At 67.7% G+C, this 17,339-nt stretch overlaps 2 protein-coding genes across 3 annotated transcripts in view; one reads left to right on the top strand and one right to left on the bottom strand.

Moving 5' to 3' along the window:
* Positions 1–1,030: 1,030 nt before the first annotated feature.
* On the bottom strand, positions 1,031–11,745 carry LOC102935352 (spliceosome RNA helicase DDX39B). Of its 2 annotated transcripts, none has more exons than XM_037888874.2 (11): positions 11,590–11,745; positions 8,612–8,850; positions 7,937–8,064; positions 7,557–7,649; positions 7,168–7,351; positions 6,822–6,940; positions 5,407–5,538; positions 5,208–5,317; positions 4,328–4,472; positions 2,223–2,370; positions 1,031–1,901 (listed from the first exon to the last, which is right to left on the bottom strand). In XM_037888874.2, the coding sequence occupies exons 2-11, from the start codon at positions 8,820–8,822 to the stop codon at positions 1,885–1,887; spliced, it is 1,287 nt and encodes a 428-aa protein (XP_037744802.1). In that variant the 5' UTR covers positions 8,823–8,850; positions 11,590–11,745; the 3' UTR covers positions 1,031–1,884. The 2 variants fall into 2 exon arrangements, with proteins under 2 accessions (XP_037744802.1, XP_043393610.1); XM_043537675.1 differs by lacking the exon at positions 11,590–11,745 and adding an exon at positions 11,397–11,588.
* The window catches only part of PRRT1 (proline rich transmembrane protein 1), a 13,141-nt gene continuing 7,199 nt past the window's right edge, over positions 11,398–17,339 (top strand). Inside the window, exon 1 of the mRNA XM_043537676.1 lies at positions 11,398–11,644. Within this exon, the coding sequence (XP_043393611.1) occupies positions 11,398–11,644 (247 nt within the window). The remainder of the gene's footprint in view (positions 11,645–17,339) is intronic.

Here is a 17,339-nt window from a genome sequence, read left to right as displayed (position 1 = left end):
CCGGGAAGGTTGAGAGCCCTGGGCTAGTTCGCTCCCATGGTGCACCTGGGGTTCGGGGCAGGAGGCTGCTCCATCCGGGGGGGGGGACCTGGGCAAGGGGGAGGGACCTGGGCAAGGGGGAGGCTCTGCTCCTCAGGATAGAGGGAGATCTGGGCAGGTGGGGGCGAGGCGGGGGGTGGGGGGGGAGTTACAGCCCTGGCTAAGGGGTCCAGGGAAAACTCCAGCTGATCGGGGTGGGAGCAGCCCAGCCCCACAAGCAATCCAGGGAAAGGGAGCTCCCCCCACCGACTCCTCCTGGAACCCCAAATCCACTGAGCCCAGAACACTGGCGGGACGGGAACCTCTGTAACCTCCTTTCGCACGCCTGGGGTCTCCCCTGGCTCTGGGAAGGGAGTGGGGTGGTCCAGTGATTGAAGTGTGTGTGGGGGGGGGTGGGGAGCCAGGACGCCTGGGTTCTCCTGGGGCTCTGGGGGGGGTCCAGTGGTTAGAACGGGGGTGGGAGCCACGTGTGACAAAGCAAGGGATTTTCCTGTGTTTGCATGTGTACTATGTGCCTCAGTTTCCCTGTGTAACAGCATAGGGGGGTTGTTGCTGCTGGGGACCAGGTGTGATCCCGCCTGTCAGCTGGGACCCAGACCGCGGCCTGGAGATTGGGGACCCAGCGACTGGGGGGCCCCCCAGCTCGGGAGCAGCCGGTTCCGGCCAGTGGCAGGACAATGGGCTGAAGGGCCCGGCCCAGCGTGGCCTGTGCTGAGGGGCACTAGGCCTGAGACCCCCGAGACCTGCCTGGGGTGGGTCTGGACCCCCAGTAACCCTCCTGTGACGCTGACGGAGAGTCCCTGCAGGCCGGAGCTGTGGGAGGGGCCGGGGGGGCCAGGGTGAGGGGACTCCCTGAGGGGGTCCTGGGGGCAGCGGGGCCTGGCCCTGGAGATGGCAGACCCCCAAGGGCCATCGCACTGAGGGGGGTCCCTCCCGGGGGCCAGGTGTCCGGGACAACCCCCCCACCAAAAAAGCAGCAGCAGGCTCTGGCTTCTGACAAGTCTTTTAATCCATCATCAGGGCGACGTTACCAAACCTGCCCGCACAGGGTGCCCCCAGCGCCCGCTGGCCCGGCAGGGCACCGCGCGGCTCCATGCAGACAACGAAAAACGAGGAAACGCACAAAAACCGCAAGACGCTGGTAAAACCGGCTCCAACCTTGGTATAAAAGACAGGACGCGGGGGTGGGGGCTTTTTTTTCAGGATTTTCTTTTTTTTTTTTTTTTCCTATAAAAACAAAAAATGGCCTCGAGTCGCAGGGAACCGGGGGAGGGGGCCCTGCGTCAGCCCGACCGGGAGCGAAGGGCTCGCGAGGCTGAAATTCTTACAGGACGGGGAGAGAAAGGGACGGGGTCGGAGCTGGCGACAGGCGTGGGAGCCGTCTTCCGGGGGTGCCAGCAAGCCAGACTGGGGATCGCTGGTGGCAGCGCTGGGATCCTCCTTGGGTTAGTGCCCACGTGGGATCAGGGCTCGGCGGTGGTGGATCCCGCACCTGGCGAAGTGGGTTCAGGGACCGTTGGTGGGAGAAGTGGGATCCTTCTATCGGTGCCAACAAAGGTCAGGGATCATTGGTGGGAGGCGGGATCCTCCCACCACAGCAGGACAGGACGGGGTGAACCCTGCTGTCCTGATGCCCCCCCACCGCTCCAGTCCGCTCTTCCAATGGTTCTCCCGCCCCCGTCCCGCCCCCCCCAAGTCTGGCAGGGCTGCGGTCCTCAGGGCGGGGCCATCCTCCTCGTCAGCTCTCGGGGTCGCGCGGAAATGAAACGGGGGTGGGGTGGGGGAGGCGTTAAAACCACCAAAAGAAGGACGACGACGCGGGACGAGGAGTGTCGAGGACGCCCCTTATCGAGTCTGTTCGACTGCGGGAGGGAGAGGAGAGGGAGGTTAATGGCTGCACCCCCGAGGAGCCCCCCACACCCCGTCCTGCTCCCCCCTCGGCACAGCCAGGGGGCTGGGCCCCACGGGGAATCCCAGGAAGAGCCCGCGTGAATGGCAGGGGTGGGGGGAAGACACACTACAGGCACCGCGGACCTCCAAGGAGGTGGGGGGCAGAGATCAGCTGACAGGGCCACCCCCCCTCAGTCCCTGCACCCCTCCCTGGGCTCCCCATCGGGGATCCGTGTGCCCGCAGCACTCCCCGGCCCATCAGGGGCTGCCCCCCCGGCCCCCCGGGAACTCACTGTAGGAGGAGATGTCGATCTCGTCGGGCAGCTCGCTGATGTTCACCTCGAAGCGATCCTGCACGTCGTTCAGGATCTTGGCGTCGTTCTCGTCCGACACGAAGGTGATGGCCAGGCCCTTGGTGCCGAACCGCCCAGCCCGCGCCACCTACAGGGATGGGGGGGTCAGAGCCTCGCGCCGCCCAGCCCCCACGCCCCTCCCAGAGCCGGGGAGAGGACCCAGGAGTCCTGGCTCCCAGCTGCTCCTGGGGGAATCCTGCATCACCGCGCAGGCGCAGAATTCACGTCCCCCGCAGAGAAATGCCTTTCCGACGGGGAAGCGAAGGGAAGCCCCCAGAGCGGCCGTGTGCCCCTCCCCAGCAGTATGTCGGGTGCCCAGGGCAGCTGGCAGAGGGGCAAATCTCTGTGGGGCCGGGGCGGGGGGACCTGGCTGGTGGCTCCTACCCTGCGCTGGGATCAGCTGCTAATCCCGGCGGGGCCGGGGGGGCCGGGACTTCCTCTTCCCCCGCCCCCAGACTGCTCCCCCGGCGGGGCCGGGGGGGACGGGACTTCCTCTTCCCCCGCCCCCAGGCTGCTCCCCCGGCGGGGCTGGGGGGGACGGGACTTCCTCTTCCCCCGCCCCCAGGCTGCTCCCCCGGCGGGGCCGGGGGGGACGGGACTTCCTCTTCCCCCGCCCCCAGGCTGCTCCCCCGGCGGGGTGGGGGGGACGGGACTTCCTCTTCCCCCACCCCCAGACTGCTCCCCCGGCAGCGCGGGGGGGGCCGGGACTTCCTCTTCCCCCACCCCCAGACTGCTCCCCCGGCAGCGCGGGGGGGGCCGGGACTTCCTCTTCCCCCACCCCCAGACTGCTCCCCCGGCAGCGCGGGGGGGGCCGGGACTTCCTCTTCCCCCACCCCCAGACTGCTCCCCCGGCGGGGCCGGCGGGGCCGGGACTTCCTCTTCCCCCACCCCCAGACTGCTCCCCTGGCGGGGCGGGGGGGCCGGGACTTCCTCTTCCCCCCCCCCCAGACTGCTCCCCCGGCGGGGCCGGGGGGGACGGGACTTCCTCTTCCCCCCCCCCAGACTGCTCCCCCGGCGGGGCCGGGGGGGACGGGACTTCCTCTTCCCCCCCCCCAGACTGCTCCCCCGGCGGGGCCGGAGGGGACGGGACTTCCTCTTCCCCCCCCCAGACTGCTCCCCCGGCAGGGCCGGGGGGGACGGGACTTCCTCTTCCCCCGCCCCCAGACTGCTCCCCCGGCGGGGCTGGGGGGGCCAGGACTTCCTCTTCCCCCGCCCCCAGATGCTCCCCCGGCTGCAGGAAGCTCTGCAAACTCCTCCCCCTCCCGCCGCTTCCTGCGCCCATCGCTCCTCAGCTGCAGGGGGAGGGATCCCTGTACAGGGAGCTGCTGCCCCATCTGCCCAACCCCCACACATCCGGACCCCCCATACCCTCCCGCTGAGCCTCACCCAGCCCCGCACACAGAACACCCCCGATGGGCCCCACTCCTCTGCACCTGGACCACCCCGACAAGCCACCCTCACCCCCACCACCTTCACCTGGACACCCCCCTGCAGAGCCCCATTACCGTTGCACCCAGAACCCCCAGCAAGCCCCTGTGCATCCAGATCCCCGCCGCACCCGGATCCCCCACTGAGCCGCCAGCCTGTCCCACACCCCACACCTGGATCCCCCCACCCTAAGCCCCTCCACACCTGGATCCTGCCTTGCTGGGCCTGCCTGTCCACACGTGGCATGGAGGGGCAGGGCCCTGGGTCCCTGCACTGTGCCAGGGTTGGGTGCAGTCACCCCGCTGAGTCGTGTCCCGGGGGGCGGGGGGGGGGGACGGGGGGGGGGCTGCACAGTGATCTCCCACCTCTGTGCAGCCAGCGGCCTGAGCTCCCCACTGCCAGGCTGGAGCCTCCACATTTATTTGACAAATCAAATTCCCAGGTTTTTGCAAAACTTGAAAATATTGTGGGAACGTTTTGGCGCAGAAAGCCCTCAGGAGAACTCCCAGCCCCCTGCTCTAACCACCAGCCCCCACTCCCCTCCCAGAGCTGGGACGGAACCCCGGCATCCCGGCTCCCAACACCCCCGCAGGGCGGGACCCAGGTGTCCAGCTCACCCGGTGCAGGTAGGTGTCCGAGTCCTCGGGCATGTCGTAGTTGAAGGCGATGTTGACCCGCTCGATGTCCATCCCCCGCCCGAAGAGGTTGGTGGCCACCAGGATCCGGCGCTGGAAATCCTTGAACTGCTGGTAGCGGGACAGCCTGGGAGGGGGCAGGGGAAGGTATTTGGGGTCACTGCCTGGCCTGACCCCCCGGCAGCCCCCCCACGTGACACTGACTCAGGGGAGCGTCCTGTAACCCCCATATTCCTCATTTACGCAGACTTGCCAGCGAAGCAGGCCACGGGTGGTATGGGGGCGAGGCGACGATCAGCATCACGAACGCGCGGGACGCCCCGGGAACGTGTTGGGCGCCGCCCTCGGGCCGGCGGTGGGGCACGATGCCAGGGAGGAGGTACCCAGCGCCCGGCTGGGGGTTCGGCCATCACCAGCCCCCGTCCAGCAGGCGAGTCCCAATCCACAACCCGCTTCGTCTCGGTGCTGCCCGGTCTAACCAGGCTGCGGCCTCCTGGCGGCGACGAGCTCCGACTTCGTGCCCACCCCGGACATCTCGTCTGCAGGCAAGGAACGTGTTCCCCGCGGACCTGCCCCGGGGAGCTGGGACGAAGCCTGCGGTAAACCTGCCCAGGGCTGCACAGGCCGGCGCACGTCCGCGTTCCATCGACGATGCGTATTCCCAGGGGACAGAGCTGGGACCGGGGGGGGGTTCGGCTGGCGCGCGGCTCGGGGCTGCACTCGCCGTCGCGCTGAGTGACCACGGCGCCGGGGGGGTCTGCAGCTGGTCACGAGCCAGGCTGGAGAGTTTGGGGGGCCCAGCGCTTGCACCCCGGGGGGATCCCATCCCACCCACCCGTCCCGGAGCCCCAGCCCCCCTCACCTCTCCTCCTGGGGCATGCCCCGGTGGATGGCGATGGCCGGGAAGTTCTGCTCCACCAGCAGCTGGGCCAGCGCGATGCAGCGCTGCACCGACTTGACGAAGATCACCACCTGGGGGGGCGGAGGGAGGGGGTGAGAGAGAGCGCACGGCCCGGAGGCCGGGGGCCCCGTCCCGGACGCCTGGGTCCGCGGGGCGCTACCTGGTTGAACTCCAGCACGTCGAGCAGGTCGAAGAGCTTGCGGTTCTTCTCGTTGTCCTTCAGCTTGACATAGTACTGCTGCAGGCCGTGCAGCGTCAGCTTGGTCTCGTCGTCCACGAAGATCTCCATGGGCTGGGGGGGCAGAGCAGGGTGAACCCCGCCGCCCGCCCTGGGGGAGAGACCCCGCCCCACCCGTGCCCCAGATACCCCAACATCCCTCCCAGGGCCCCCTGGATAACCTCCAGCCGTCCGCTCTGCTCCCACGGCCGAGGCTGACAGCCGAGCCCCCAGGGCCGCGAGCCGTGGGGCCTTTGGGTCCTGCCCCTGACACCCCAGGGCTGAGCGCTCTAGGAAGCATACTGCCCCATTCCCCCTGGACTGCTCCGCCCCTGCAGGCTGGGGGGGGGGGGGGGGGTCCTGTGGGGAAAGCACCCCACTACTCTCCACGACCCTACCAGCCAGTGCCACAGGCTTGATCGCCCCGTGCTGGGGAACGGAGGGGGGGAGCAGCCCCCCAAGACATAATGCCCCCATTCACAGCCAGCCAACAGGGAGGGCATGGCCAGAGGGCACAGACGCCCACCTGCCAGGGCCCAGTGCCTGCTGGGAAATGGCAGGCAAGGAAGGGGCTGGACCCAGCTAGGTTGCCGGCCTTCTCTGGTGCCAGGTGAGATTTCCCAGCATGCACTGGGCTTCCAGCTAGGAGGCAAAAGTTCTAGGCTCCTCCCCTTGACACAGCCCCCAGCATGCACCGGGAAATTTCCCAGCATGCAAACCCTGAGCCCGGGAAAGCGCCCTCCCCTTGGCGTAGCCCCCAGCAAGCCCCAGGTGAAGCCCCCCTCGGCCATCTCGGGGAGGAGGGGTTCCGATTAACCCCTTGCCTCTCGCACCCCACTGCCCCCCGTCTCGCTCTTGGTGGGGGGAGGGGGAAGATTTGCCGTGAGCCCCAACCCCGCCCCCCGAGGCCGGTTCCGAAAAAGGATAAGCCGGATCCTGGCGCTGCCGAGTCTCTGCGAGCCGCCGCCGGGCCGTCTCCGCTCTCGCCGCTGCTCTTCGCCACGGGGGGCGCCGCCAGTCTCCAGAGCGCCGGGGGGGCTGGGAGGGGGGTGGGGGGTCTCTGGCTTTGTGCGTGGTAGACGGAGCACTCACTTGCCTGGGTGTATGGGGCCAGCTGATCCGGAGGCTGCGGTGCCGGGTGGATGCCGCGCTGGGAAGGAAGGGGGGGCGGGGGGGAGGGCGGGAAGAGGGGGCGCCCTGTTTTCCGCGCCGGGGGGGTGCTGAGGCTAGCGTAACCCGAGTGATCTTCCGGAAGCTCTGGGGGCCTGTGCTAGGGGCCGGTCCTGGCGCTGCGGCCCGTGCGCCGCCCCGGGGGCGGGGGCGCCGGGGGGGCAAAGAAGGTAGAAGGGGGTAATTACGTCTTGCATGAATTTGCGGCAGACGGGGCGGATTTCCTTGCTCAGGGTGGCGCTAAACATCATGACCTGCTTTTCGTGCGGGGTCATGCGGAAGATCTCCTGGACGTCCCGGCGCATATCTGGGGGGAGAAGGGGGCGGGTCAGCAACGGGGTGAGCCCGGGGTGGCCGGGACCCCCCACAGGAAATCTGCCCCTCGTCCCCCAGCTGTGCAGGGCGGGGTCAGGAATGGGATGCGCCCAGTTGCCCCCAGGGATAACCTGCCCCTCCTACTCGATAGGGTCCCCCCATGTCCCCGTCCTGCCCCTCCCGCTGCTCCATGGGGCCCCAGGGGGTCCCCCCGCTCACCGAGCTGCTCCAGCATCTTGTCGCACTCGTCCAGGATGAAATGCTTGATGTGTTTGAGGTTGAGGCTCTTGTTGCGTGCCAGGGCCAGGATGCGGCCTGGCGTCCCCACCACGATGTGGGGGCAGTTCTTCTTCAGCACCTCCTCGTCCTTCTTGATGGACAGGCCCCCGAAAAACACCGCCACCTGGGGGGGGGGCAGGGTGAGACCCTCCGCTGGCTGGCTGCCCTCCTGCGCCCCACTCCGGCTCCCTGCCCCAACCCCTCAAGCTGGCGCCTCACGCCCCCAAAGCCAGCTCCTCGCCTCCCCCTGCGCCTGGCTGCCCCCCCCGCGCCCAGCTCCCTGCCCCTGGCTGCCCCCCCCCCCCCCCCCACAGCTCCCTGCCCCTCACCTTGACACTGGGCATGTACTTGGAGAAGCGCTCGTACTCCTTGCTGATCTGGAACGCCAGCTCCCGCGTGTGGCACATCACCAGCACAGACACCTGGGGGACGGGGGCGTTAGTGCGGGGACCCCCCCCATCCCCAGCCCCCCTCCTCACAGCCCCCCGGCCACTTCCAACCAGCCCTTCCACCCCCCACTTCAATGGTCTCTCCCCCCTCCCCTATCAGTCACCAATTGGTCTCTCCTCCTTCTCCCCCATTCTCAATTGGTCTCTCCCCCCCGTCAGTCACCAATTGGTCTCTCCCCGCCCCCCAACACCCAAAATGGGCTTTACCCCCCCAGGCCCTTCCCAGTGGGTCCCGCCCCCCACGTTCCCGGCCCCCTCACCTGCCCCGTGACGGGCTCCAGCTGCTGCAGCGTGGCCAGCACGAAGACGGCCGTCTTGCCCATGCCCGACTTGGCCTGGCACAGCACGTCCATGCCCAGGATGGCCTGCGGGATGCACTCGTGCTGCACTGCAGGGCAGCGGGGCTGGGGTCAGCCGGGGGTCACCCAGCCCCCCCCCAACCACCAGGCCCCACTCCCCTCCTGAGCCGGGAGAGAACCCAGGAGTCCTGGCTCCCAGCCCCCCCCCCAACCACCAGGCCCCACTCCCCTCCCGAGCCGGGAGAGAACCCAGGAGTCCTGGCTCCCAGCCCCCCCCCTCTAACCACCAGGCCCCACTCCCCTCCCGAGCTGGGAGAGAACCCAGGAGTCCTGGCTCCCAGCCCCCCCCCCCCTCTAACCACCAGGCCCCACTCCCCTCCCAAGCCGGGAGAGAACCCAGGAGTCCTGGCTCCCAACGCCCCCCCCGCTCTAACCACCAAGCCCCACTCCCCTCCCCGAGCTGGGAGAGAACCCAGGAGTCCTGGCTCCCAGCCCCCCCTGCTCTAACCACCAGGCCCCACTCCTGTCCCCGAGCCGGGAGAGAACCCAGGAGTCCTGGCTCCCAGCCCCCGTGCTCTGACCCCCTCGGCCCCCCTCCCCCCAGTGCCGGGGGTGGGACCCAGGCGTCCGGCTGACCTTCCGAGGGGTGCTCGAAGCCGCAGTCGACGATGGCGCGGAGGAGCTCGGGTTTCAGCAGAAAGTCCCGGAAGCCGGAGCTGTGGATGGAGACGTAGGAGCCCTTGACGTCCTTCTTGGGGGGCACGTCCACCCCGTCGCCCCCCGCCTGGTTCTCCACCTCGTCATCCTCGTAATCCAGCAGCTCGTTATCCACGTCGTTCTCCGCCATGGCGGCGCCGGGAGGGGGCCTGCTGAGACTGGGGGGGCAGCGGGGTCAGCCGGGGGCCTGGGACCGGCCACCCCGTACCCCATTCCCCAACCCCAGAGACAGCCAGTCCCAGCCCCGGGACCGGCGCCCCCCGTACCCCATTCCCCGCCCGCAGAGCCAGCCAGCCCCCGTACCCCATTCCCCGCCCCCAGAGCCAGCCAGCCCTCACCCCGGGACCGGCGCCCCCCCGTACCCCATTTCCCGCCCCCAGAGCCAGCCAGCCCTGGCCCCGGAACCAGCGCCCCCGTACCCCATTCCCTGCCTGCAGAGCCAGCCTGCCCTCGCACCCACAGCCAGCCAGCCCCCGTACCCCATTCCCCGCCCCCAGAGCCAGCCAGTCCCAGCCCCGGGACCGGCCGCCCCGTACCCCATTCCCCACCCCCAGAGCCAGCCAGTCCCAGCCCTGGGACCGGCGCCCCCCGTACCCCATTCCCCGCCCCCAGAGCCAGCCAGCCCTCGCCCCGGGACCGGCGCCCCCCGTACCCCATTCCCCGCCCCCAGAGCCAGCCAGCCCCCGTACCCCATTCCCCGCCCGCAGAGCCAGCCAGCCCCCGTACCCCATTCCCCGCCCCCAGAGCCAGCCTGCCCTCGCCCCGGAACCAGCGCCCCCGTACCCCATTCCCTGCCTGCAGAGCCAGCCTGCCCTCGCACCCACAGACAGCCAGCCCCCGTACCCCATTCCCCGCCCCGGCGCCCCCCGCCCCCCATTCCCCGCCCCCAGAGCCAGCCAGTCCCTGCCCTGGGGCTGGACCAGAATCCAATTAGGAAAATCCTTTATCCAGCTAACGTCTCCATGTCCCCCTCAATAGCCCCCCCCAAGTATGGGGTTCAAACTGGGTCACCCCCAAATCCCCCACTGGCGCTGAGACCCCAAATGCCCCCCCTTCATCCAGCACCACCTGGCCCTGCGGACATGGGATACCCCCCAACTCCTAACCCGAGGGGAGCCATGCAATCGGGGGGTGCAGCTCGACTCCCAGCCACCCCGGGACTAACTCTGGGGTTGTTGCTGCACCCCCACATCCACTCGAGCCCACTGTGCCCTGGGGAGCCGCATGTGTACCCCACACACGCACCCTGCCCCAGTGCTAGCCGGCTACAGAGGAGTGTTTTGGGGGGTCATCCTCCCACCCCCCCTCCCAGTACCTGGGGGGCTGTTTTCACACCCCGTATTTCCCCCCATGTACTGCTATATAGAATCCAGCCCCCCACTATAATGAGGTGCAGCCGCCCCCCTAGGTCCCACCCACACGTGAGCTCCAGGGGCACTAGGGTTCACCTCCAATGCAAACCGTGGGTACGGGGGAGGCTGGATCCGAACCCCGCAGCAGATAATGGGGTGCAGCCATGCCCCAGAAGCCCCACGTTGAGGGGAGGTCCCTGTGCAACAAGCAATCCCTGGGGTGCAGCCGTAGCCCCCAAACCCCACCAGTGTCCTTTGCAAACTGGACCCCGATCGCCCCCTAGCTACAGCCTGCAATACTGGGGGGGGCCCCGGGCTCCCTAGTGTCTCCAGGCACACAGGGAAAGCCAGGACTCCTGGGCTCTCTCTCCAGCCCTGGGAGGGGAGCAGGGAAGGAGATTACAATTTGGGGGCACGCGCCTACCCCCCCCAACACACAGCAGGTGCGTCACACATTGGGATGCTCCCGTCTACTGCTCCCCAAAACCCTCCCCATGCGCAGGACAAAGCAAACAATGGCCGGGGGCAGATGCACCCCCCGTAACTCCACACCGCCCCCCACCCCCCCGGCAATGTCAAGGATTGGGGGGAGCTGCCCCAGCACCTCACACCCCTCCCTGGGGTGTGGGGACTGGAAATACGGAGGTGCCCCCATCCTCCCTTGCCAACCAGGAGGAAACAGGGGCTGCCCGCACCCCAAAGCGACCCGCGTCCCAGGCTGCCAGGGGGCAGCCCCCAAGTCTCCACATGCAGCTTGCAATGGGGGGGGGGGGGGATCTGCTTCCACGCCCCCCCTCATGGCCCCTACACACTTCAGGGGCCCCGCCCCCCCATGCACCTACCCAGCCTTTGGACGCTACCCCCAATTAACTGCATCCCCCACCCTTTTTCCCCCTCCCCCCCCAGCACTGGGGAGATCCCACCCCCCACATTACACCCCCCTCCCTCTGCACTGCCGCCCCCACCCTGCACCCCTCCCCCTGCATTGCAACTCCCACGCCCCCTCCCTTATATACCCCATATTGCAGCCCACACCCATGCACTGCACCCCCCACCCCCACGTGCTGGAGGGGGCTGCACCCCCGCTTGCAAGGAGCCCTGCGGCTGGCCATAGGCTTCCCCTGTAGCCGGGGGGGGGGCGTCTTAAGCTCCATATTTTTTTATTTGTTTACTTCACGGCCCCCCAATATCCCGCTGGGGGGCGGCGGGGGCGTCCCCCCTCCCCACCCGGCCGGGCCCCCGGGGGCAGGGGAGCAGGACGGGGCCGATGTCCGCGGATGGCGGAGCGGGCCGGGAGGCGGAGACGGGAGCAGGGCCGGCGCCATCTTGGATTCCCGGCCATATAGACGCACAATGGGGAATCCGTCCATCCCGCCCCCCGGGGCCCCTTCCAGGCCCATGATCGGGGGTCGGGAGCGGGAAATGGCCCCCGTGACCGGGCCCATCGGAGAGAGAATCGCCCAGAGAAGGGGTATCGGCCCCCCCGGGCAGCGGATGGCCCAAGATGGCGGCGATGCGCGACCGATTCTCGCCGAGGCCTCTTACCTCCTGCGGGGGGAGGGGCGCCCAAGTCTCCTCCGCGCAGCGGCCGCGGCCACAAGTGAGCAGCGCCTCCACTTCCGGCATGCGGGGAGGGGGGCGGAGCGGAGCGCGCGGCGGCGAGGACCCAGCGCCGGACGGGGCTATCTAACCCAGCGCCTGATTGATTAAAAAACACACACACACAAAACAGCGGGGCACTGTGTAGCATTTCTGTCTCCCGACGGGGACGGACCCGAGCGCTCCGGATTCGCGGCTGCTTCGCGGGTGCATGTGTTTGATCAGGCGACTGAGGAGGGCACCTCTCCCCGCAGCCGGACGGGGCGGGGGGATTGTTTTTCCCACGGGGTCCTTCTGGCAGTGCTGGCCATGGGGGGAGGGGCTGGGAGTAGTTTGGTTCAGGCTTCACTTTGCCTCTGAGGCCTTGTCCTGGGCTGACGTCACTGGGGGCCATGGCGCCGTGGGGGGGGGCAGCCCTCCATGTTGCCATGTCCCCTCTAGCCATGCTCACCATGATGACATGTCCCCCTCTGACCACAGCCCCTTGAGGCCACGCTCCCCCCGGCCACGTCCTTGTGATGTCATGCTTCCCTCTGACCACGCCCCCTTGGGGCCACGCTCCCCCCGGCCGCGTCCTTGTGATGTCATGCTTCCCTCTGACCACGCCCCCTTGGGGCCACGCTCCCCTCTAGCCACATCCTTGTGATGTCATGCTCCCCTCTGACCACGCCCCCTTGGGGTCACGCTCCCCCCCGGCCACGTCCTTGTGATGTCATGCTTCCCTCTGACCACGCCCCCTTGGGGCCACGCTCCCCTCCGGCCACGTCCTTGTGATGTCATGCTTCCCTCTGGCCCTGCCCCCTTGGGGCCACGCTCCCCCCGGCCACGTCCTTGTGATGTCATGCTTCCCTCTGACCACGCCCCCTTGGGGCCACGCTCCCCCCGGCCACGTCCTTGTGATGTCATGCTTCCCTCTGGCCCTGCCCCCTTGGGGCCACGCTCCCCCCGGCCACGTCCTTGTGATGTCATGCTTCCCTCTGACCACGCCCCCTTGGGGCCACGCTCCCCCCGGCCACGTCCTTGTGATGTCATGCTTCCCTCTGGCCCTGCCCCCTTGGGGCCATGCTCCCCCCCGGCCATGGCCTTGTGATGTCATGCTTCCCTCTGACCACGCCCCCTTGGGGCCACGCTCCCCCCCGGCCACGGCCTTGTGATGTCATGCTTCCCTCTGACCACGACCCCTTGGGGCCACGCTCCCTCCTGGCCACGGCCTTGTGATGTCATGCTCCCCTCTGGCCATGCCCCCTTGAGGGCACGCTCCCCCCGGCCACGTCCTTGTGATGTCATGCTCCCCTCTGGCCATGCCCCCTTGAGGGCACGCTCCCCTCTGGCCACACCCCCGTGATGCCACGCTCCCCTCTGGCCTGCTCACCATAATGACATGTCCCCCTCTGACCACAGCCCCTTGAGGCCACACTTCTCCCTGGCCACACCCCCGTGATGCCATGCTCCCCTCTGGCCACGTCCCCCATGAGGCCACGCTTCTCCCTGGCCACACCCCCGTGATGCCATGCTCCCCTCTGGCCATGTCCCCCATGAGGCCTCAGTCCCCTCTGGCCACACCCCTGTGATGCCACATCCCCTCTGGCCATGCCCTGTTGTGCCACGCACTCTTCTGGCCACACCCCATGTGATGCCGCACCCCCTTCTGGCCACGCCCCCATAATGCCATGTTCCCTGTAGCGAGGGGGAGCACAGTCCCCTTCTCCAGCTCTGACCCGGCCGTCCCCCCTCTTTGGCCCAAACTGGGCACAGGTCCCCGACTTGCGCCGGCAGCGCTGGCTGGCCCCCCGGGCAGCAGCGCCCGCTCTCCGGCCACACGGCAGAGCGGAGACGTCAGCCTGGCCTGGTATTACCACCCCGGCGTCTGAGCCCTCCTTACCGCCAGGCTCAACGCAGACGGCTGCGAGCAACCTGAGCGGGAGGCTGGGTTGCCGCGCGGGTTCATTTCCCTGTCCGCTCGGCACACGGCCAGCGCGGAGAAGGTGGGAACCCGCGTCAGCGACGGGCACCTGGCTAAATGGCTTGTCAGCGTCCGCCCGATCTGACGGGTGAACGCTGATGGTTGCTGGCTCGCCGAGCTGCAGGCTGAAAGCAGCGGGGTGGGCTCGTCCCAGCTCCAGGGTTTGCCTAGCCTGGGAGGGGGCGTTAATTGCACATTTTGTGGTAGCCGAAAGTCGCCCTCAGCCCGCTGTGTTCAGATGCTGGGCTGAGCCAGTGGTCACCGAGCTGCCCTGACTTCTGCGCTGCGGCGCTGTCTTCGGAGCTAGGCGCTGCCAGCAAGCGGCTGCCGCTCCGTCGCCCAGCTGGGCAGCTCCCTTCCATCATCACCTGGGGTTGCTGCCCGGTGTTGCTTTGGTTCTTTTGTGTCCCTAGAAGAAGCAGTAGTTTGCCTGTGGACATTTCTGGCTAGAAAAATGTCTCTGGAACGTCTGTGTCATTTTAACGAAGCCCTCCAAAAGCAGTTCAAGTTTTCTAACGAAAGGCCCTTCGGCACCGGCCGACAGCCCAGGGGTACGCGAGACGTGTGGAACACGTGGCTCCATTGCTCACGGCGGCCGAAATGCTCCTCCAGAGCAAGAAACACAGAGACGCCGAGAAACTTGTTTATCTCCCACCGTTTCCGGGTTTCTTCTGAGGCAAGACACAGAAGTGGAAAAAGGTGTTGGCAGCGAGGGGGTGTTTGCTGCCCACTCAGTCCGGCACGGACACGGTTTCCAGTCCGCTGACCGTACCTCACAAATAATTACGACGTTGCCAGCCTACGTTTTCATTTGCTGGCGCAAAATCTGAGGCAATTGTTTGCGACGTCCTAGCTCCTTTACCCACTGAAGAAGTGCGGCGTGAGTCGGACAAGTGTTCCTCTGTTACACTTGGTGGGGATGCGTCGAACAAACAGGACCAAAACCTGCTCCCTGGTACGGTGTTTTCTCCCACTGAGAATCTGTGCAGGCAACACCAGGGCTAAATTTCGGGGTGCCAGGCACTGTGGGGAAAGCAATATGTGGCGAAAGCTGCAGGCCAGTTTAGAAAGAGATCTTCAGTATTGTGCATAACTGCCTCCAAACGGCAGCTGACGGCCTTCCTTCAGACCAGGGATCGGCAGCCTTTGGCACGCGGCCCATCAGGGAAATCCGCTGGCAGGCCGAGCCGGTTTGTTTACCTGCCACGTCCGCAGGTTCGGCCGCCACGCTCTGCTCGAGGGAGACGTTGACACGGAGCCGGATTGACACGCAGATTGTTGGCTCCGGCCCAGCTCCCATGCGACCCACCGGACCGCTCGGGATCCGGGCCCTGTCTCTTCGCCGGTTCCCGCTTTCCCGGGGTTTGGGTCGTCGGCACGTTTTGTCCATCACGCTCTGATGTTTTCTCCCAAGTCGTTGAGAAAAAATATGAATTTTCTCCCGCTCGGTGGGGAGTCCCTGTTTGCTGGGACATTTTGAGATCTATCAGTTAGCCAGTTTTGACGCCATTCGACGTGGACCACATGGATGTGAGATCATTCCAATCTGGGGGCTCAAACTGCCACGTGGCCCCAAGTCGCACGCCTGGCAGTGAGCTGATCCGGGGCAGTAGGGGCGGTTAGTTCTGCGGGACAGTGTGCGTTGGTGAGAGAGAGGCCTGGTACCGAGCCTCCCAAAGCCTGACCAGCGGAAGGGGGCGGTCGTATGGACAGTCGTGCAAACACGATCAGTCCTGGTGAAATACCGGGGCTGGGGTTCAAACTGCAGAGTCAGGGGTTTGCACTGCAGCGACGGTTGGACAGGGCTTTGCCCGCACTGCCCCAGCCCCGCTTGGAGAGGGGCCGGTGCCCGGGAGCAGGCACAGGGGCAAAATGGCTGCAAACTCTGTGGCAGGGAAGGACGCAACCTGCTGGCTGCACCCCTGGACCCGGTGCCACCCCGAGCTCAATGGCAGGCAGCGGAAGTTGGGGTGCCCAGAGCCCAGCCACCTCCTGCCCACCAGGTGCAGCCAGTCAAACCACAGTGCGAGGGGCAGGGTTGGCGAGAAGGGCCCGGAAAGATGGGGATGGGGGGGACAGGAGAACGAGAGGGGAGAAACGATGGTCGCTATCGTCAAAGTGAACCCCCTCTGCTGCACCCCAGAGCCAGCCGCAGCTCAGCGCCGGGCGACGGCTCCCCCTATAACCAGCCCCCGCGCCCCACCCCAGAGCCAGCCGCAGCTCAGCGCCGGGCGAGGGCTCCCCCTATAACCAGCCCCCGCGCCCCACCCCAGAGTCAGCCGCAGCTCAGCGCCGGGCGACGGCTCCCCCTATAACCAGCCCCCGCGCCCCACCCCAGAGCCAGCCGCAGCTGAGGGCCAGGCGAGGGCTCCCCATATAAGCAGCCCCCGCACCTCACCCCAGAGCCAGCCGCAGCTCAGGGCCAGGCGAGGGCTCCCCCTATAACCAGCCCCCGCGCCTCACCCCAGAGCCAGCCGCAGCTCAGGGCCAGGCGAGGGCTCCCCCTATAACCAGTCCCCGCGCCTCACCCCAGAGCCAGCCGCAGCTCAGCGCCGGGTGAGGGCTCCCCCTATAACCAGCCCCCGCGCCTCACCCCAGAGCCAGCCGCAGCTCAGCACCGGGTGAGGGTTCCTCCTATAACCAGCCCCCGCGCCCCACCCCAGAGCCAGCCGCAGCTCAGCACCGGGCGAGGGCTCCCCCTATAACCAGCCCCCGCGCCCCACCCCAGAGCCAGCCGCAGCTCAGCACCGGGCGAGGGCTCCCCCTATAACCAGCCCCCGCGCCCCACCCCAGAGCCAGCCGCAGCTCAGCACCGGGCAAGGGCTCCCCCTATAACCAGCCCCCGCGCCTCACCCCAGAGCCAGCCGCAGCTCAGTGCCGGGCGATGGCTCCCCCTATAACCAGCCCCCGCGCCCCACCCCAGAGCCAGCCGCAGCTCAGCGCCGGGCGAGGGGTCCCCCTATAACCAGCCCCCGCGCCCCACCCCAGAGCCAGCCGCAGCTGAGGGCCAGGCGAGGGCTCCCCCTATAACCAGCCCCCGCGCCTCACCCCAGAGCCAGCCGCAGCTCAGGGCCGGGCGAGGGCTCCCCCTATAACCAGCCCCCGCACCCCACCCCAGAGCCAGCCGCAGCTGAGGGCCAAGCGAGGGCTCCCCATATAAGCAGCCCCCTGCACCTCACCCCAGAGCCAGCCGCAGCTCAGCGCCGGGCAAGGGCTCCCCATATAACCAGCCCCCCACGCCTCAGCCCAGAGCCAGTTGCTTGAATGCAATCGACCCCATGCCCCTCCCAGAGCTGGGATAGAACCCAGGTGTCCTGCCCCACCCCACGCTGTGAAATAAGGAGGCTCTCTCCACTGCTCACTGTTTATTCACATTTCACAGGCACAATCAGTGCAAGAGACATGCGGGGTTGGGATATAGGGGGACAGCTGGTGCGGAGGGGCTGGGGGTACAGCTGGATGGGGCAGTTTGGGGGGACAGCTGGGATATTTGGGGTACAGCTGGAGGGGACGGGTTTGAGGGTTCAGGGGGCAATCAGTCCATTAGGGATCAGGGCATACCCACAAGCGCTCTCGGGGGGGGCACAGGGTTGGGAACTCTGCCCCCCCCGGTTGGGGTGCAGCTGGGGAGCAGGGGGCAGAGCCGGGGGGCAGAGGGTGGAGCTGGGGGGTCCATGGGGCAGCCCCTAGGCAGCCAGGCAGTAATTGGGGTGGAGCTTGGGGCAGGGGGCAG

This window comes from Chelonia mydas, unplaced genomic scaffold, assembly GCF_015237465.2.
Source record: "Chelonia mydas isolate rCheMyd1 unplaced genomic scaffold, rCheMyd1.pri.v2 scaffold_86_arrow_ctg1, whole genome shotgun sequence".
Lineage (NCBI taxonomy): Eukaryota > Metazoa > Chordata > Testudines > Cheloniidae > Chelonia > Chelonia mydas.
Note: the sequence above shows the minus strand (reverse complement) of the source record. Positions and strands in the feature narration are given on the sequence as shown.

Coding starts and splice junctions, on each gene's coding strand:
- LOC102935352 (XM_037888874.2), bottom strand. CDS start 8,822: ATGGCGGAGAACGACGTGGATAACGAGCTGCTGGATTACGAGGATGAC. Junction 6,941..7,167: donor CAAGATGCTGGAGCAGCTCG/GTGAGCGGGGGG, acceptor TTCTCCCCCCAG/ATATGCGCCGGGACGTCCAG. Junction 4,473..5,207: donor GGCATGCCCCAGGAGGAGAG/GTGAGGGGGGCT, acceptor GCCCCCTCCCAG/GCTGTCCCGCTACCAGCAGT.